We start from the raw sequence: 21,924 nt of genomic DNA on the forward strand, positions 1-21,924 counted from the left end.
CATTTTAGCCATTTGAAACCTAAAAAGAACCCCATCAAAACACAAGTTGTAGCATGAGAACCATACAAGTTATGCACGACAAAAAAATTAGTGCAATTTAACTAGGAAACAGCGATGAACACCGACCAGCTAACTGTTAAACCTCAACAACTCGACCATGATACAGTAATCCACGACTATGATTTGATGCCATGAACAGCGTACGGACATCTACTATTGAACTAATATGCTCAAGCTGGATGCTAAATACCAATAATCCTGGAAATTTATTGAGATGATAATACCATTCATACCATAATGCTGATTCATCATTCAAAACATGCTACCTTCACCTTCAATGTTGGACATGTACGCAAATGGAAACATTTTGTATCCTGTTCTAGATGATAAAAAGAGGTTTGAAGCAGAACTACCATATCAACAATCATATTGGCGACTGAATCTTCGTCCAATTATTCTTCTTGATCCAAACATGAATAAAATCATCAGCTGAAGTGATGCAGCATGTTATTCAAGAGAGAAATTTTTGCTGATCCGAATGCTGCGCTGCTGATCGGCGATCCCTTTGGCCAAACGTGCAGTTGTTGGAATCATTTCTGCAGGTCTTCCTGAAAAAGATGTGCTGGTAACCCTTGGTTTAAACCACCTTCTCAAAGCAAGACCATTTATTCTAATTTTCCCATATGATTCTTCTCCTTGATAAGGAAGGCCCAGTCTCCTCAACAGCGAACCAACTGCCTGACCAACCCTGTATTGCATATAACACCTCAGTTACCACAATCAAGATGAAGTATACTGCATAATCAAACGCAGCATTGACACAATGCTGATAGCTATTGTCTTAATGCGAAAAGCAGCAAACCTCTATATAAGAACAACTGAAAAGTGCAAGTATGCCACTAACATAATCCCAAAGCTATCATCTTAATGCAAAATGCAGAAATAAGTTGCAATATGCACAAACTATTTTTAAGTATTCAAGTGTATGCAAATGTGCCACTAGCATTATCATGTGCATATTCCTAGATGTTTTAATATGCGACAGTTTGTTTCTTAATAAGTGTGACATTAGCATTCAAGCAGGACTCTTAATAACTCATATTTCTAGAGCAGCATATCTCCTACTTGCTTTATTTTACCCATAGTATATATAACAAGGAATGCAATTTCATCCGGTTTGGTGTCGTACAGCCCGTATTTACCGATCCAACTGTTGGTCCAACCGTCGACCAACACACAAACCAACCCAATTTTGATTCAAGTGTAAAAAAAGCCTCACCACTTAGTAAGCCCTATGAACCAAGCAGTAAGGCTTCTGAACTCTGCTTACCGACTTAGGCTCGGTAATGACCTTGGATTGGGCAGCCCATTTTTTAAACAAATATTTAAAATGAAAAATTAAAACCCTAACTTATCCTCTTGTGTGTTCTCCCCCACATCTGCATCTGTCGTCGCCCGCATCCCTCACCGGCACCCCTCACCGTTCGCTCACACCAGCCCTCGTCAATATTCTTCTCCTTCTCCTCATCCTCCTTCAGTCTTCTGCCCTCTTGCACCTTCTCCGTCACTGCCTTCTACCATCCTTTCCTCCACTGCATACTTCCCTCCTCTCTTGTGCCACTGCCCCACCGCCTCTCCTGTGCCTTTGTTGCCTCCTCTCCTTCTGTGCTACAGCCTCTCCTCCTCCACCACCTCCTTCCCTCCTCTCTTGTGTCACAGCCTCTCCTCCTCCTTTGCCGCCACTGCCTCCTCTTTATTTTTTCAATTTTCGATTGATCTTTCAGTTTTTTTTTTCATAAAACTGTATCGAGTGTCTGTACATTGTACTTGGAGTACATAGCAATGAACGCAGTGATTTGAAAAGCGCTAGGCGTCAAAAGGCACTAAGGTCCAAAAATGCCCGACTCACCCGAGTGAAGTGAGGCGCTAAAATATAAAAATATAAAATATAATTAATAAATATAATTATTTAAAATTTTAAATAAAAATATGCTATTAAATTAAGAAAATATAAGGTACAAAATCACAATGTCACATTAACAATAAGTCTCAAAATTCAAAACAATAATTTCAAATAAATGAAAATTAACAGTATTAAAATCAAAATAATATATTATTAATCTAATAAATACAAATACTGTTACTAGTATACAGTTAACAGTATACTGTATACTGTTAATAATATACTATCGAAAGAGAAGAGAAGAGTGGACGGGAAGACCGAGGGTGCTGATTGAGAAAAGCGGGAGCGGAAGCGGGAGTGACGACAATGGCAACGGCAGCGGTAGCAGCAAGCAACAGCAGCGACAGCGGGAGTGGCGAGCGGAGAGAGTGGCAACAGTAGCAGCGAGCAACGACAGCGGGAGCGACGACAGTGGCAGCAACAGCGAGAGTGACGACAGTGGCAGTGGCAGCGAGAGCAACGACAGTGGCAGCAGCGAGCAGCGGGAGCGGCGAGCGACAACAGCGGCAACGAGCAGTGGGAGCGGCAGCGTGAACGGCGAGCAAGGTTAGGGTTGGGAAAGTCGCACTGATATCAGTGCTTTAGTTGGTTCAATTGAACCAACTAAAGCACCGGAGACCGAACCAGACCTAAAACGCTGGTTCAGTCACTTGGTTTAACCCAGGCGCTCGCCTGAAGCGCCCGACGCTTGGGCTTAGGCGGGTGCCCAAGCGGCACCTTTTTGAAGCGCACCGCCTGGAAATGAAGCGAGGCACTAGGGCCTCGTCTCGCCCCGCCCGAGCGCCTATTGAAATCACTGACTGGACATACAAGGGTTGGTACAAGATTGCATTCCTTGGTTTTTCATAGCCTAATAATCATAAAGAATAGAGATTGAACGGATGAGAATATCAATAAAAAATTTCAAATGCTGCCTAATAAAATAATCAATGTCATAAATTACAAACAAACATCTTTCACCTTCCAGCAAGGCTAATTGTTCTGTCTCCTTTGGAAAACTCTATTTGTGTCCTTTCCGTAGGTAACAAAATTGTGATATTTGGTAGCCTTGAACCTGCAAAAATAACCAAGAAGTTTTAATCAGTGGGGAGGCAAGCTAAGATCAGTGAGATGCTAAATTGACTTATTTCTTATGCGCAAGTCTTTGTACTATTATTGCTAGCACAATATGAATAGCATTATACTCTCCTCTCCATCACACATCCATGAGTGATATATCTAAACTTGATCACATATGTGTATTGGCAGTATCATCTCAACTTATTTTGGAAATGGAATTTGAAACTCATTCTCTATGTAAGAAATAATGACTAAAAATAATAATGTAAGAAATCAAGCATCAACAAAGAAGCAAGATCACCAGCAGCAAGCCGATACTTGAGACCTTTCAAAATTGTTAAGAGATACACCTGAAACATTTGTAAAGACTAATCAGCTATTATAAAGTGGTACATAACTCTCATATTAGAAATTGATCATTATCAGTATCTCTTTACCACAAAATTTAACTCAATTAAAGAACTATATGCAAGAACAGCTATGAAAACTAGAACAACAGTACCTGATAATAGACATGCATGTTTCTCGTGTAATGCTTAAAATTACAAGTTATCAGATATTGAAACTAAAAAATTTCTGGGTGTTAAACCCTAGTCATATAGGTTATTCTACAATGGCACATAATAAGCACAAGCAACACAAACACAACAGAGTTTCTCCTCTGTTGTTTTTTTTCTGCAAGGCCTTGAGGTTACTTATTAAAAGCATGAAATAAGTACATATGAAAAGAAAGAACAAAGAAGAGGATAGAAATTATAAAATAAAAAGGAGAAAAAAACACAAACGAACTTCATACCTCTCTGCAGAAGTCAGAAGCATTCCCATGAAGCTGACAAACTGACCCTTCTGATTATAGAACAATATCATGATTCAATCCTTTGAAAATTCTGTTGTTGCTTTCATTCCAGACAACAGCCTATTAGCTGTTAGGCTACTAACTGGACATCAATGACCAGGCAGCTGATGTGACAACCTAGGACATGCCCACCAGTCATACCACCACTGGTGCATATGCTAGAGGCTTCCAAAGTGCTTGATAATCAGAAGCCATGAGAAACCTACGGAATATGGCTGATCGATCACTTCTTTGTAATTTGTATATCCGCCACTTTCATTATTAGCAGCATCCGGAACCATTTTCTACTCAGTTTTCCTTTATTTGGCCAAGGATTGAGACATCAGTCATACCACCACCGAAACATATGCTAAAGGCATCCAAAGTGCTCTATGATTAGAGGCCCATGAGAAACCTATGTAATATGACAAATCAATCACTTCATTCTTTCTATTCTTTTCATCCTCACTTTCAATTCTCACTCTCTGAAATCATTGTATTTTCAACAAGATAATGTCGAAGTTTGTTGCTCTAAGTAGTTTTCCCTTGAGATCATATGTATTAAATATGCTGCATGAAGAAAAAAGCATGTTCTCATTCTCATGCAGCATTGAGCATGTCCTCATCACAATCAGATATTCTCTATCTTCTCTGACCTTATTTGATGAATTGTGAAATAATTTAAATGGTGTTCTAGATTATTATATATTTTACAAGTAATTTCAGATGAATATTCACAGTGAAATCATCACTCAGATCCCCACCATTAAAATTCAAGTAAACAATGCAAAATTTTATGTTACCTCAGCAACTGTTTTATTGTAAATTGTTCTCAAGCAACTTATGCACTTCATGATGCATACAGCCAAAGTTGTTCAAAATCCAAAAAACAATTTAGAAATAAAAAGTGCTAGTTGATCAGGAAATAAAAATAAAATTCATTTTTCTCTCTAAATTCTAAGCCACATTCACGGATCAAACAAGTCAAGTCTCGATATTCTTAAACCTATTTTCTCTAGTTTTACCCACTTAATGCTTTCCTTCCTTCAATTCCCATGCAATTAAAGCAGGCCTCATTACTCCAGAAATGTTAGTTACTTAAAAATGGAAACTGATACATGAGGCTTTGTGCAATCTTATTACATCTGGATATGGGATTGTTTATAGAAGTCAATCCAAATGACAATTTTAACAAAATATTGTTTTTCTTATCCAAGTGACAAGAACTTGAAAATGACAATAACAGACTAAACAATAAAAGTTAACAGAATTCTGAGGTTTTCAGGCAATCAAACCTCAGCGGTATGAATCTGCAATTTCCTTGCATCAACAACTGTATTATCTTTCATCGTTGCACGTGGAATTACTCCTAGTGAAGTAGCTTCCTGAGTACTAAGATTTAGGTTAGTTCCTTCGTGATGAATACATCAATGAAACTAAGCATGTAAACCAAATAGTTTGCTGCTGCTGCTGTTGTTCTTACCTCTAGTATGGAAAAAGAACGGATATCATATTCACCAAAACCATCTAGCAGTGAACTCACATTTGAAGATCTTGAGGAATCAAAACCTATTCCCAGGTTCTCAATAAATGTTTTTCTTAATGAAGAATCACGTGGAAACTGCAGGCATCCCAGCACTTGCGAAAAAACTTCAATTGTAGGTATGACACCAGCTTGAATGGTTTCACGATAGACCATTATTGCTAGTGAAGTCCTGGTAACATATCAACATCTAAAAACATAACATGCTGAAACCTTTCACCATCACTTACTTCATAATTAAGATAATTATCATGTATAAAATTTTGAGATATGTATCTAAATGTAGACTATGCTGTGTAAGACATCTTCTATTAATAGTTTCTTCTCTTGTACTTGTCGCACATCCTTAAGTTGACAAGCTATCATTCATTCCATTTTGGTTGCTCGGGAGAATATGCTAGGTCATTAAAGATCACCACAGTGCTACACCTAGCGCTAAATGGCAAAAGCTTACTCCTTTGATGATGTCCTCTCTCATATTCCTAATGAATATTATAAAACAAACGATCCCAACAAATAATGTCACATTCCTAGCAGCAGGCCTAGGAAAACTAGATCCAATGATTACAAAAAAATAAAAGGTCTAAAAATGAACTTTTTACAGAAATTTGAGAAAGTCTCTTATAAAATAAAATTAAAATACATTCAAATAGTCAAATAAACCTCTCCTCCCCTCAACTAAAGGATTGTAAACTAATCTTCAATGTCCATATGTGATATTTTCAAGATTAGAAAAGATAAATCTGTTAATACCAACATACCATTTACTATCAACTTGTGGCCGCCCTGTGTTGAAAGAAACAATAGGCTCACCAAGTGAATAAGCCTTCTTAAAACTGTATAAGCACAAACCTACAAAAAGAGCAATTAAGTTAAGAGAGAAATCTTAATATGGATTGACGAAACTGACATCAATAAAGATCCTAGAAAATGTGTAGTTACACTTATTTAAGCTTCCAAGTATAACAAACCAAAGCCAGATAATTCCAAGCCAAGACAATCTCCTACAATTGCTTAACAAAACAGAAAAGTGTATTTTTTGTTCTTGCGAAAAATTAACAAAATAGGTAGTTCACAAAATCACCAGTCAAACAGCGGCACATAATGATATTGGGAAGGACGCGATCCCTCTTTGCTTCTCCAAAGAGTGTAAAGGCCAATTCAGCTTCGCCATTTCTTTGAAACCAAAAGTTTCTCTTCAGAAAATGACCAGTAATGTAAATAGAACTAAGTTCATGACCATCACCTTTCACATGCTACTATGAGGACAGAATAAGTAATTTCATTTGGTTGTACACCTTTTTTTTTCATTTCATCAAGAACTTCAACAGACTTCAGTACTTGGTCAGCCTCGCCTGCACACATATGTAGTTATAAGCCATGGACAATTTTAAGAAATTTCATTTCATTTAGTAAGAATTCAGAGAGTTGGAGGAATGAGACAACAAATCAACAGATCCAGAAAGTTCTATGATGCTTTCATGATTGACATAGAAAATTATACTTATAGTCATAGATATATGAATGAAAATTTCAAACCAATATATATAATCACATCCTTAACCATTACAATATATTAAATTATAAACAAAACATAAATTATGACCCTTAAATTCACAAATGACAGGTACAAATCAATATACATAGGCCCAAATGAATAAATAGACTCTTCATTATTGCAGATTTATCATTGAAAAGAAAAGGTAAGTATTCATTGTCCTCTTTTAGAGGTTCATTATTTAAAATAGATAAGGTATGATTGTACCAATTAACATTGAGATACAAGTACAAAACCAAAGTTCTAAAGGTCCATTAACAGGGACACTGGACAGCACCCAAAACCATTATAACCTGTTACGAGGGTGATAATGACTTAGAGGGTGACCCAAGCCAAAACCATCCTCACGAGGGTTCAATTTGAGTCTCCATTATAACCAATTATGATGGTAATAATGCATTACGGAGTGATCAGAATCCAAACCACCTCTAAGAGGGCTCAGTCAGGGTGTCTTGGCCATCAACAAGCCATCATTGGCCTTTGTTAGCGATAAGATAATACTAGGATAGTATTGACAGGCTTTTCCAGAGAAAGCTCAAGACAAATATTGATTGTTTGATGATTAAACTAAGACAGAAAGGACATTTTAAAATATCTATAAAGGGATTTCCAAGGCCAAGGAGGATTCCTAAACCCAACAAGAGAAAGGACAACAGCTTGTGATAAACATTTTATTTGTTATTATTTTATCATATTATTTTGTGGTGCTTAGTTTTTAATTAAAACCTCGTTAATGCCCTATGCTTCTTAATAAAAATAGGGTTGGACAAGCCTTTAAACAACTAATATTGTGTCTTGATTCTCTTGAAAGTACTAGAGGTATCTTTAGATAGGATATTGCAGATTGACTTCAGTTCATAATAAATAACCTTTTCCCACAAGGCTTCTTGATTAGTTATATATAAGCATATAAGCCCCGTGGGTCCAAGAATTATTTATCTTTTTCAAATTAAAGAAGGCCCCTTGGACATAAAAATTTAACTGTTATTACTTTCACTGTTCTAATAGAATTAAAAGTTTGATCTAGTTACTTCCTTCTTCTTAGTTTTAAGTACTCATCTTCTTCAAATTAAAGGTGGCCCTGATAGAAAGGACAGATTTGATATCCTGCAGCCACTATCAACCATCCATCTCACTTGAGCCCGTGTGCATAACCCAGCTTACTAGAAATAAGCCCAGCAAGTTTTACATAACAATTTGACACACCATCCTTCTCTTTTCTGTGTTGGGAAAATCGCACCACATATTCTTTTAATGACTCAAATGGAAGTAATCAGCACTTCAAACTTTACATATCAATCAACCAAACATCCACTTTTGATTCAGGAATAACTAAGGCATCATAATATCCTGCACTCAAAACTCAAAAGCTTCATGTTTTCATCAAGACCAAACAAATATCCAGAATCATTCATTGGTAGGCAGCACATGAGGCACATGGCACCATTCGGCTTGCTACCAGGCAGCTGCATCATACTAGAGGCAAGTACTAGGCCTACTAAGACCTTTCTTACAAGACCACTGCAATTCGTAGTAGTAGGCCATATCATATTTATTGTTAGATTAGACCTTTTAGCCAAGTAACTTCCATTTGAGAGGCCCTAAACCATGCCTCGCAATGTACTTCAAGCCAACTTACTAGTACACTAATCTAATCATACACCAAATCCAATCCAACACCATTTTCCAATGCGGCATTAACTAAGGTATCAGGAAAAAAAAAAGAAGAAAGAAACTCAGAGCCATTTTGTTCATTATCTGGTAGGTTTACTAAACTCAGGAATTATGTAAGTTTCTATAACTGAATAAAACAAGAAGGGTAATTCACTATTAGGTTAGGAAATTCAGTGCATTTGTTATTACATTGACCCTCAAAGACCACATTGGTAGTAGCCTCATGAATTGGACCGTCCTTATGGAATTCATGAGTCAAGATTGTTTTCCGTAGCATGATTTGAAACACAATCAAGTAATAACAGAGTGTCCAAAATGAAATTTTATCAAGATACAATATACAGGCTAGAATGGCCTATTCATGGGACGACAATCTTCCTACCTTTAATTCAACAGTCACTTGCAGTTGCCATATCTTGCCCCCACAAACAACCCAAGCATAGAAAACTGTTAACAGTTCAAGCTTTCAAGTTAGCAAGGTAGAAAGAGACTAACCCCACCTTGGAGATTTTTGATGAAAGAGGCCATCCAATAAACTCAAATTCAATCAGACTTCAACCAAACTAATTTTAATTGGATCAAGATTAGATTATCCATCTCAGTTCAGGGACAATATAGCCGCTAACCAAAGCCAGTTAAAGTATAGCCACCTGGTTCATAACAGATTGCCCTGGCAAGAGGCATTAGAAGAGAGCTAAAAGAGCAAGGTTGAGTGTTTGACAAATAGAAGATTTGAAACCTATGTGCGACAGCAAATCAAAGCAGGATCACATACTATTATTTCATTCAAGAAAATGATAACTGACTTATGAAACATATCAAGTTACCTCATTGTTTAATCACAAGAACAAGATTAACACCGCCATTAATTAGGTAAAAATCTAGGTTACCACATTTTCTACTCTCAAAAGCAAAATAAAATCAGTCATTATTTAAATAAATATCTAGATTGCTCACAGTGATAGTAGAACAGATAACAATTCTGTTGAATCCCGGATTTTGATGATGAAATCAAGATTATGAACTAATAAGTGTACGAGATAAATAATGCAAGAAAACTTCAATCATGGACTCGAACCATTGAAGCAAGAGAATCAGACATTGGGTCGGAAAGCATCATGTCAGAAATTAGACGTCGAGCCGAAGGATTGGTTGACGTGCCATGAGTTCGGGCATTAGGCCGGAAGGATCGGGTATTGCGCTAAGAAGATCGGATACTGCGGGAGGTCAATATGCCGAAGGAAATGACGATGCACCAGAGGTTAGGACGAAGTGTCAAACGAGCAGATGACATGCTGGACAACATGTTGAAGGCTTCATGATTGTAATTGGAGTCGTTAAGTCTTGATCGGAGTCATTTAGAGTCTAATTGAGTTGGTTTTAGGGCGTAACCATGCCAACTTGACTAGGAGCCCATTGGGCCTGAACCAAGGTTGAATTGGGCCTGTCAGAAGGCCAATTCAGTGACCTGGGGTTGGGCTGGGCGATGGTACCACCTATGAACTGGAAAGTACGAAATATACTTTTCCGGGATTCCTGATGATAGTACCACCTAGGCAGGCGGTGGTACCATCCAGGCCAACGGTAGTATCACCCAGCCAAGCGATGGTACCACCAGAGTCCTAGTTCCCAAGCTCTGTCAGGCAGTAGTACAGCTAGTATCCTGAAAATCTAGGGATTTGAATTTTTAGCTTCATTTTTTAAACCATTTGGGGCTTATAAATACCCCACTCATGCTTGCTTAACAAAGTAACAAAAACTTATGATTTTAAGTGTGTAAACTCTCTTAAAGTGTTGAGTCTCTTCATCCTTGAGTCTAGAAGTCATTCTAAAGGAGGTGTGAGATCTTCTTGCAAAAGAGAGGTGTGAAAGTTCTCTCCTAAACCTGTGAAAAGGAGAAAGAGTTGTAACAAGGGTAGTTGATCTTCGCTCATTGAAAAGAAGATCGGTAATGAAAGTCGGTGGCCTCGAGGAAGAGGAATCGGAAGTGGACGTAGGTCGAGACGACCGAACCACTATAAATCTGGTTTACATATCTCTTTATGCTTTTCATTGCTATTACTAACTAATTTAGTTGCTCACTACCCTTACTCATATTCTAAGTTAAACACATTTCCGATATGTATTTTTCAATTGTTTTTCAAATTGGAACTTTATTTCGAAAGCACTAATTCACCACTCTCCCCCCCCCCCCACCCTCTTAGTGCCTTTACAATCATAACAAATACCAACAAGCATATACAGTTCGATCCAAGATATGATTAAAAACCCATTTTTGTATAATGGCAATTGCGAACTATTGTGCTATCTATAGTATCTGAAAACCTAACTACACAAAGCTTTCAATATCAGTATTTCCTTACATTAGTCACCATCAATTACTAGTAAGTCATTAAAGCTCTTCCTAAAATAATGGCTACTCTTGGCTGAAAATAACATCTCAATGGAGTTCACTTCCAGATTGAGTTTGATGAACAAATTGTTTGTAACACCTTGGTTTTCTCCCACATCAGGAGTGCCTAAAACTTAGGTTGACTTATAAGAGTCTGATGGCTGTACTAACTTAGGCTTAAGCATTTTAGATCAATGGCTTAGACTCGACAAAATTAACAAGACAATTATACCATCAGGTCATGACACTGTTGGGGCTAAAATATGGTCAGTAAAATAAACTTTTTAACAAGAGACGTTATTTTGTTTTCCGATTCACATATTCAAACTCAATTTATTATAGAAATTTTGTAGATTATTTAGCTTCAATATGATCATCTCTGAATGTTTCAATCTGAATAGTTTGCAGCTCTATAGAAGTGTATCAAAATAATTGATACAAAATTTAAAAAATCAAAATGAAGACAGCCACAGTACAGTTATCTGAGTCAGATACTTGCTAAATATAAAAGACCAACCAAGAAATAAAAGTTGATGTTTTCCATGGACTATACAGAAAAGAAAGAAAAGGAACTGCCATAACAAAGGTTCATGATTAAGAGACATACATAATGATGTGATTAAAGCATTCAACAAAGAAACTGTAGGAAGCAATTTTATTGCTTTAATCTCCTCATATAGCTCGAGTGCTTTCTTCCAGTCTTTGGCCTGAGAAAGAATGATAATTTATGTAAATAAACAATAACAGCCCGGCATAACGTGGTAACTACTTGGAGTCAGCGGTGAGTTATATTAAGGTTACGGCATATATCTATTACACCTAATTTTGACATTGTAAATAAACACCTATTCAGAAAAAGAGTAGAATGTTCACTTAGCATGAAAGTATTGCATGAATTAACATGACATGTATGCTGAATTCACCATCATACATTGCAACAAGCCCCCATCAAAGAGCTATATGACATATTTCCAACTTTTATTCCATCACTCTTTGCTTCTTGCAAGATTTTGAAGGCAGCATTTATCTTCCCAGCATGCCCAGCAACATCAATTATGGTGCTAAGAAACATCTGCATAGAACTTTCCAAGTATCAGGATGCAAAATTATAACCGATTCAAGAAGGTTTTCGGTAGGCAGCAACAACTTGTACAAGTAAATTAAACCAGACTCGCAAACCATTCAGCATTTGTTGTATATCATATAAATTACACAAAATCAGTTGAAGAGAACTGAAAATTGAATTGAAGTAAGCTGTTCACTTCACCTAAGCTGACAATTTCAATTTTAAAGACAGAAAACCAAATAACATTTTGTTATTATTCAAGTTTCCCTGCCCAAAATAAAAGCTGAAATTTGAACCAAACTGAATACACATTTGACCTACATTTTGCTCATTTTAACAACAATTGTGAAATATACAACTTACAAAAAACCAAATATATAAAAATTAATTACATAAATCCACCCAATCATAGATCTCCTTTTCGTCCAGACTATTACATATTGGTTCGGGTGTGAACTGGTATACAAACCACCCCCATTTAACTGTCAAATGGCCTTAATTAAAAAAATGAAAAGGGTTGAGATTGTGAGCCCTCTTCTTGGCAGACCCATCCTCTTGTTGTCGTATACCGTCCTCTCCACTCTTCTAGCTATCATCCGTCACCCTCTCCACTCTTCTAGCTATCATCTATCACCCTTGCTGCTTACTTCCCATCTTCTCCACGTCATATGACACCCTCTCCGCTCTTCTAGCTATCATTTGTCAACCTCCGCTCCTCTAGTCATCATCCATCACCACCTACCTCTCCTCTCCTCACTGCTGTCCACACACTTCGCTGCCCTCTTATGAACTTGGAAATGCTTCATCCTCCTCTTCTTCCTTCTACTTCCTCCTTCCTCCTCTCTTTCTTCTTCCTCTTCGAGTTTTCAGTATAGATCAATATACTGTGTCAGTACACCGATACCGGTGTTGGTACATACCGATCTGACTAGGAACTAGTAAATACCCGATATGAGATTGTAGTCCTTGGTCAAATATACTTTTAAAAATATGCATAAGCCTTTCTTTTAGCATTTCCTCCAAGAAAGTTTTATTTCCATATTTTCCATTAAGTACATTACAAATTTAATGATAAAATTTACATTTAATCAAATTAATATGTTTGAGCATAAACAAAATAATTCTAGAGAAATAATTTTTTGATATAACTGCCAATTTTACCAATTAGTGTAAGCTAGAATACAAACCGATTATGATCATCGTTGTGTCACTTTTGCTATATACAAATTTCCTATACCATAAAAAAAATTTATAAACAATTATTGTCTCAAATTGTATATAGAATTTAAATTTCTATATCATTATTCTTAGAACTTATATAATCTGTGATTTCCTTGGTAAATTTGTTAAAAATCTAAAACAAACCCCACCTCCCCTAAGGACATCATACAATTAAAATCCCTTGAATCATGGAATTCTTATTGCAAGATGCTAATCTCACAAACACACTCTCTCTCTCTCTCTCTCCCCCCCCTACCCGAAGGGGCAATGTCTATAGTCAGTGACATAATTAGTGATCAAATAAAAGGAATGTCATTTCATGTACCAGACCCATAGTTTGACCGGTATGCATTGATCGATATCGATGTACTGTGTGTCAATACATTGGTATGCATTGGTGCTTCGAAGGAGGAGAAGAAGAGAGGAAGGAAGACGAGTGAGGAGGAAGAGGGAGAAGGTAGTGGAGGAAGAGAAAGAGGAAGAGGAAGGAAGAGGAAGAAGGAAGAAGATGCAGTGGAGGAGGAGAAGAGAAGAAGGAAGCATCCTGGGAAGGTGGGTAGTAATGAACAACAGTGGCATCTGTTCCATGCCCCTTGCTAAAATAGGGCTCATGTTTGCAGGCCCTAATTTAAATTTAAGTTCTTTATTCTTTTATTGGCTTGGATCGGACCATCCGAAACAGGGGTGATTAGTGTACCGAACCATGCACAAACTGGTACCATCCATTTCATACTGGTCCGGGTGAAATGGAGAACTCTGATCGAATGAATAAATAGGATTGACATCCCCATGAGAAAGCTAATTCATCTAGAATCATTTCACTTAAAAGTGTTTCACATAGCAGATAATTATCTCTGGTCTTTTTTGCCCTAATCTTTCTTCTAAGCTTTCTTATGCACCTTAATCCATCTTTTTAATTAAAAAAAGCAAGTAGGCATTGCCTAATGTTGCCCAATAAACTATTATAATTCAGTAAATATTTCTTGCAGGTTTGCAGCTAACATTTTTTTTTCTAAAAATAGCTACATGGTGAATGTTAGACTATGTTAAACTCAAATTGATTACTTTTTTGCAGGTTAAAACTTTCAATAACTTCAAAAAATTTACATACAAGGTGCAAGCCTAGCCTGCCTTATGAGGTCATGGCCAACCAGATGTGGTCATCTGTCAAAGGTTTGGTTCATGTTGGCCAATTTAACATGTGATGGTCATCAATAGAATAAAAATCCAATTAAAGAAGCTACCATCCAGCACCAGAAATAGGGATGCACCAATATGTCTATGACACATAAATAATTGCCACTCCAAAAGCATCTCATAAAGATCAAATAGATAAGATGTCAAAATAATGGCAATTTAAATTAGAAATAAGACAAAGAATTTCAGTCAAAAGAAACTGCAAGAACTAGACTACAGCTTCTTATTTGGTGATGAAAAATTACCTCATCAGGTATGACTCCATTTCTTTTCATATCATCATAGATTTCAAGAGCAAATTGGAAATCACCTATCTGGCTACAACTCTTCGCAGCAATAGTGTAAACTTCTGGGGTGCCTGTTATGTGATACTCTTGAAGCATTTTGTAAACTTCACGAGTTCGTTCAACCTAATACAGGATCAGTAGTTCAAAATTCAACATAAGTAAACTAATTTAACATTAATTACTAGAACAAAAATGTGAAAAAATGAAATATGAGAAACTATACCTGACCAGCCTTACTGCATGCCTTAATCAAAGCACCAACAGTGACATGATCAGGGTCAATTGGTTTAGGTTCTGCCTTCATCTCTGCCAAGACATCAAATGCACGATCAACAGCTCCTACCTCACCACAGGCAGTGATGAGGGCATTGAATACAACTCGATCAGGCTGCACTTTCTACTGGCATACAAAACCTTCTTAAGTCCACAGAATATTACCAAATACAAAAAGGATAAATCATATAAGACAGAAACCTATAATTACAAAGCTATGATAAGCATCCAAACTAAGAACTACAATATCAATTAAAGCAATGCCAGACACTAGAATATGTTCATGATTGTACCTTCGATCTCATAATTCCATAAGCACCAAAAGCTTTAGCCACTTGTCCAGCCCTTGCACAGCCATCAATAAGTGTGCCATATGTGTTGGCATTTGGTTCTATTCCAGCATTTACCATTTCATGGAAAACCTAGGAAGAAAACTTTTGAGAATTTGTACAGATTTGGTGCTGAGTTCATGAAACACTAGCAAGCATTTTTTTTAACAACTGTTTTCACAAAGACTATCCTAGTTGACTAAGAATGGCTCCATGGCCTACACAACCAATTTTTTTATCCGTGCTACACAGTTAATCAAGAGTGGACATAAATTAGAAGCTTTTGGCCAAACCTGAAGGTTTTTCACAGACATATTAAGCTAAGAAAATTGAACAAAAGAATGTGACATCTGATAACATTTATAAAAGGTCCAAATTTCTAAACATATAGTCATTGCCAGCACTTTGACAATTATAATGCAGACAATGTCCAAGATGAATAAGTTAGTGACAACTATGACATGAAACCCTCCAACACATAGATACCAAAGATTACCTAAAGTGTTGAAAAATTATAAAAATATCTTTCCTCTCAAAATTTGTACCAGCAGTTATTGATTATATTGTGTTTAATGAAAATAGTTATTGTGCCAAAATGAGTACTCTCCAATTTTTATAGGGAAAATGAAAAGTTCTATCTTAAATTGTAACCAACAAGATCTCAGAACCCACTCGTTCATTTTTCTTTGCTAACCAAAGTTTCAAAACCCGTCCATATATGTCGGCATGGGCTGCTCTTTAGCCAACCAGGATAGAACCAACAGTTTCGCCCATTTCAGTCAGGTATGGTTTGTATCACCTGATATTCATAACCTTTTTTTTTCTAAATAGTGACATCTCATATTGGCTCTGCCCTTCTCTCTCTTTCTCTCCTCTTTTGCCTCCTCCCTACCACATTGCTACTTCCACCTCCTCCTCCACCTACCAGTATGCATTACCACCTCCTCTTGCTCCTTCGCCTCCTTATTTCCTCTGTCTTTCCCTTCTCCTCCACCTCTGCTAGTTACTTGGTAACTGTATCTTCTTTTTTATATATAAATAATGATAGCTCCTCTCTCCTCCCTCCTCCGCCTCCTCCTTCCTACATCACAACCACCTCCCACTGTTGTTACCTCTTCTTATATATATATATATATATATATATATATATATATATATATATAACTCCTCTCTCCCCCCTCCTCCCTTCTTCCTACATCACAACCGCCGCCTCCTACTCAGTGTCTGTCGTACCGAATCGTACCGCCCGATATGGGCGGTATGTACCGGTTCGACAGGCCAGCGGTATGCGGACCGCCCGGTACCGGTCCGCCTGTAGCAGTACAGTGCACTGCAACAGTGCACTGTAGCAGTATAGTGCACTATACACTGCACTGCTACAGTGCACTGTAGCAATGCAGTATATAGTGCTACAGTGTACTGGTGCACTGTAGCACTGTGCGCTGCACTGCTACAATGTTCGGTACACCTGGGTGTATCGCTCGGTACACCGTACCGTACTGGTATCGAGCCCAGATCGAAATACCGGTACAGTACGATATTGCGAACCTTGCTCCTACTGTTGTTCATTGTCACCTCCTCCCCACTATCACTACATCAGGAACTGGTTATTGAAATTTGAAAGTATAAAAGAAGATATTGCAGTTCAATCACAAGATTCACAACTACTCATCTAAGACTGTAGCTTCCATGATAAAGGAGAAGGAAAGCATACTTCAAACATAGCATCAACTTTTCCACTTTTGGCACAGGTTGATATCAGCGTAGTGTAAAGTTTGCAATCAGGTTTCAGTGCATCGTCCTTGATCAAAAGCATGACTTGAAAAGCTCCTAAAAGGCAACATGGAATCTATGCATTAGAATTTTGAAGTGAATACTCGAGCCATATTTTAAGTGATATTTAGAATAGTCAAAACTAATAGGTAGAATAAACGACCTTCAAAATCTTGAGAGCTTGCACATACAGATAGAAGCATATTAAATGTGCTCATCGTTGGGTTTTGAATTAATTTGCAAAACTGAAAAGCCTCTTTTACAGCCTTTTTATTCTTACAAGCTTTAAGAAAGCTCATATGATGAACCTGAAAATATAAGGACAATCAATAATCTGCACGATGAAACTCAGATAAGTTAAGCAAAAGCACGGGACATATAGAGTCACCGCAGTCACCTTGTCCATATCCAACAATCCCTTCCTTTCCATGCTTTCCAGAAAGTCGATGCATTCTGCCAACCTGATAAGCAAAGTCTGTCACTGGGAGACTTAAATTAAATGGGCCAGCATAAATTGTAGCAGAATAAAAACTCAGTAGATGATGTCAACTTGGAATGCTATTGGTAAGTTCTTTCTTCCAATACACCGACATTACCTTAAAAGCACTAGTTTTATGCATGAACCAGCTAAATCATTCACTCGGATAATGCTAATGTAAATAATACCTTCCATCCCTTAAGAGACGATTGTAGGTTCTCAACCATGATGACAGATCATTTGTACTTTTCTCAAAATTCCTCTTTGGCTGAGGCAATCTGGACAAGATTGTATCACCCTTTTTACATCTCATGTTTCTTCCTATGTCTTTGGCAAATTCATGCACATTTCTTAGTACTTTTTCTTCTCTTTTTGAAGCTTCCTTAAAGCATGACATAGGTGGTTGTTGTTTAGTAGGATCTGAAATTGACAAAGATGACTTGCTTGAAGCCAACTGAAGTTGAAAATACCTTGTTGTGACTCGAGCATAGACATTAATCATAAAATAAATAAGTAGAATACCTACTATTAATCTTTTCAAGCTTTACCTGCTGTAAGAAAAGAGCCTTTTGCAAGAGCATCCTGATACCTCAGGTCAAGCATTAACTGACTGCATGAACCATTGTTTTCTTGAAGGATGAGATGAAGAGGTTCTGCACTTAAACCTTTAAAGCATGATAGAGACCTGAAGTCAAGCTGTTCCTCTTCACTGCAAGCAAGAGTTTCTTTAAGGCATTGGCTATTATCCCTAGTAAGCATGGTTTTCTGACCACCCATGGATGTAATATGGCGTAAATCATCAGCCTGACTGACCAAATCCTGCTTCTTCTTAGCTGAGAAAGTAAAAGAAAGTTGAACTTGTAAGGCGTGTCAGCAACTACTACTGCTGTTGTTGTTATTCTGGCAGCAAATATGGTATTTTTAATGAAAACTTGTCTTTCTAGAACAATGATTTGTGGGTCAAAAGAATTATGCAGCCCTACAGATTATTCTATTTAGGTAACTACAAAAGAAAGCAGGACGTACTCATGCAGGTTGAAAAGCATAAAGTATCAACAATGTACATTCTTTTGTCTACGGCTGCAGGTACATCCAATTTATGAATGAAATATGGTAAGAAGCATGATGTTATTCAAATCAAAGCCATTTAGTTTGCGTTGGTTTAAGAAACCTAGCCCTCTTCAACTATAACTTCTGGTCTGCATCCAATACTCATCCACTATGAAATCATCACCGTACGACACACCACATTATGCAATTGTAAAAGAAAATGTTTGCCTCCGAATTGCTTTGGTATGCTGCACTAATGTGGGGTCAGACTAATACATATCACTGGTTTGGTATGTAATCCTTGACTCAGATTAACTAAAACATGGAACAAGCCATGTATTTTTCAAACATAATACTACAAGCACTTCTGAGTGTCCATCATATTTTAACTACAGTGAATATTTATAGTTGCAGGTGGTACTTCCAATTAGTATATAGAGGTATTTCTTTGTATCAGTGACCTTACATCTTAACAAATTCTATATTGCGTTACCAAAATATATTAGTATAAGTTACAGTGGTCGATCAATAAAAAATTATTCATCATCATGTTTCCTCTTTAAACTATTGCTGACCCAAATAAACCCAAAAATAGAAATGGATATGAAGAAATAAATCTTTTATATTGTAAAATTCACATAAAGGTCAATAGGATCATGCTACAACTAAATAGAACCAACTTGAATGCAGCCTACTGGTTTCTTAAAGGCATTACCTTGATCTAGATGCAAAAATCCATGAGGCCTCTCGGAAATTATATCACTTCCTCTGTTCATGGTTTGTTTATGTTGACCGATCATAAACTCTTTCGCCGCACCTTCCTTACTCCTACTAATGGCATCTTGCTCACAGGGTCCAGAGCCAACCGTAACATCAGAAACTTGTAAACCTGAGAACTGTCAAGTTTGCACCAGAAGTTAGATTACAAATGGTTTTCCACATATTCACATAATCCTTACCTTATATGGAACTCGTTGACTAATAATTTAAAGACCTGTAATGAAGAGAAGCCTCTTGATTTCTCCGGTAGCAGTAGTGAAATGGTTACCATGCAAAATATATATTATTGTGACAGGTTGACTCTCAAAGATAACTAGGGTGGCTGAGAGAGGTGAATTCCAACCAATTTTAAGTCTACATCGTTGTAAATACCAAAGAAGAAGAAATTTGCTTTTTTTCCCAAAGTAGAGAAAAGGAGATACAGTAGAGAAAAAAGAAAGATATGGAAACAGGGAACAGAGACCAAGTGCGAGCGGAGACAAAGTTATAATCACCAAATCTCACAAATCCTTTTATAAAATATCCAAAAACAACTAATCCTAACCAGATTATTTATTCTAGGCAATGCCGCTCATCTTTATCAAAACACAACTCAACAATTTCCACTCCAGTCAATTTATTAAATGAAAAGAGGGACAAGCATATAATCGCACCTTCCCAATTAAGACAATCGAATAATGTCTACACCTGCCAAACAAAGAAAAGAGGGAGCGAACATGTAATCCCCAGTCCCTGAAAGTACCATAACCAAGATAACCTACCACATAATATGGTTACCTTATTCTTTTGTCTGGGACTGATCAACACTTACAAAGACCAAAACCAGTAACAGATAGTAAATGATAGCTGCTTGCCAAATATCATCCATATAATGGCTTAGATACAGCCCATAAGATCTGCACTCTGCCCAACTACCATGACTAATAGAGAAACCCAAACTGTGTATTTAACTGAAGTAAACTGGAGCCACCTCAGATACAAATGACAAAACTAAACAAGATTAATTATAGAATCTGTTCAACGGGTTCACCATCCCACAAAAACCCATACAAGAAAGACCTATGAAACTCTTTAAAGTGAAGCCCTAATAACTAAATAACTTTCCTAAACCACAATATATCTAAAGATAAGACTCCTTATCATCGATGCCATACTCAAATAGGCCTCCTTTCCTAAACTACGCTCGGATAGGACACTACATGATATCATAAAATAACAAAATAATAATAATAATAATGACTGAACACCTACAAAAATCACAGAAAATAGTGAATAGAAAGGGCAGACCCAATGCGCAAGGCTGTCACCGACAAACAAAATTACCAAAGCCTAATTTCCAGATATTTAATGAAAGAAGCACCAAAGAGACAAACTGTCATCGAACACTAGATACCGTACATTAATCCAAAGAAAGATCAAGAACGGAAAACACATTAGGAAGAAAGAAGCAAAAGAACCCCTCACTTTGGGGGATTCACTCCTCCGCTTCCGCTTGTGATTCAGGTAAATGAACTGGAAGGCTGTGAAGGCAGCGACCACCGCGGCAGCGGTAAGAACGGAATCCTCGTACGAGAATTCCTGGGAGAGGCACCGGGGAGAATGGAATTGGAGGCCCGATTTCTTGAATCGCTTGAGGGAACGGAGGCCGGAGGGAGGCCGGAGATGGCTGCCGCATCCGAGGAATTCCCTCCGGGTGGAGAGAGGCAGGAGGCCCGGAGAGAAGGGGAGGTAGACGGAGCAGATGGGCCTTTGCGGCTTGGGGGTGAAGGCGACATCCATGAACGGAGATGGAGAGGAGATTGGGCGGAAGAAAGAGTGGCGTGGGATGGATATATGGGAGGACTTGGGATCCGACGTGGGTGGGTCACTTGAGTCGACCGTTTGGCAAGGATTTTTCTTTTCTGGGGTACCCACAAATATATACGTATATAATAGCAGCAGATAAACTATACAAAATATGTTTTATTTGTAGAGTAAAATTTAAAGCATTGATTCTGAGATAAATAAAAAATTTATATTTTTATATTAAATTTATTAATCAGTCAATTATCCTATGGATCACGAGGAATTACAATTCAAATATGAAAGAATTAATTGGTCACTTATTCTATAATGACTTATTTTTCGATATGTTAAAAGACTTAAATAGAAAATTATCGATCAATTATTGGGTTGACAGCTCATATTCAACCCAATGTGAGCTTTATCAGTCTATAGTCCATCCCCTCTTAATATAATCCTAAATCAATATAAGGGGGTGTGGTAGCTGCGTTTTGGCAAGAAGGTGGCTATGTTTTTGGGCAGAAAAGGATAGCAACGGGAGAGCTTTGCAGCAACAAAAAGGAGAAGAAAAAGACAAAAAAATAAGAAAAAGAAAGAGAAGAAAATAAGGACAACGCAGAGAGACTATTCTCAATCATCTAGTAGCGTTCTCATCTTAGGTTAG

At 37.4% G+C, this 21,924-nt stretch overlaps 1 protein-coding gene across 1 annotated transcript; it reads right to left on the minus strand.

The window, feature by feature from the left end:
* Window positions 1–240: 240 nt before the first annotated feature.
* LOC103994992 (pentatricopeptide repeat-containing protein MRL1, chloroplastic) lies at window positions 241–21,349 on the minus strand. Its single transcript, XM_009415475.3, has 20 exons — window positions 20,943–21,349; window positions 19,414–19,594; window positions 18,197–18,481; window positions 17,837–18,068; window positions 17,568–17,631; window positions 17,334–17,478; window positions 17,112–17,227; window positions 15,362–15,490; window positions 15,019–15,192; window positions 14,754–14,918; window positions 11,956–12,096; window positions 11,632–11,731; window positions 6,647–6,755; window positions 6,485–6,576; window positions 6,162–6,252; window positions 5,341–5,572; window positions 5,153–5,242; window positions 3,324–3,372; window positions 2,924–3,017; window positions 241–748 (listed from the first exon to the last, which is right to left on the minus strand). Exons 1-20 carry the CDS (start codon window positions 21,255–21,257, stop codon window positions 508–510), a joined length of 3,045 nt encoding a protein of 1,014 aa, XP_009413750.2. The 5' UTR covers window positions 21,258–21,349; the 3' UTR covers window positions 241–507.
* Window positions 21,350–21,924: the final 575 nt, after the last annotated feature.

This window comes from Musa acuminata, chromosome BXJ1-8 (genome assembly GCF_036884655.1).
Source record: "Musa acuminata AAA Group cultivar baxijiao chromosome BXJ1-8, Cavendish_Baxijiao_AAA, whole genome shotgun sequence".
NCBI lineage: Eukaryota > Viridiplantae > Streptophyta > Magnoliopsida > Zingiberales > Musaceae > Musa > Musa acuminata.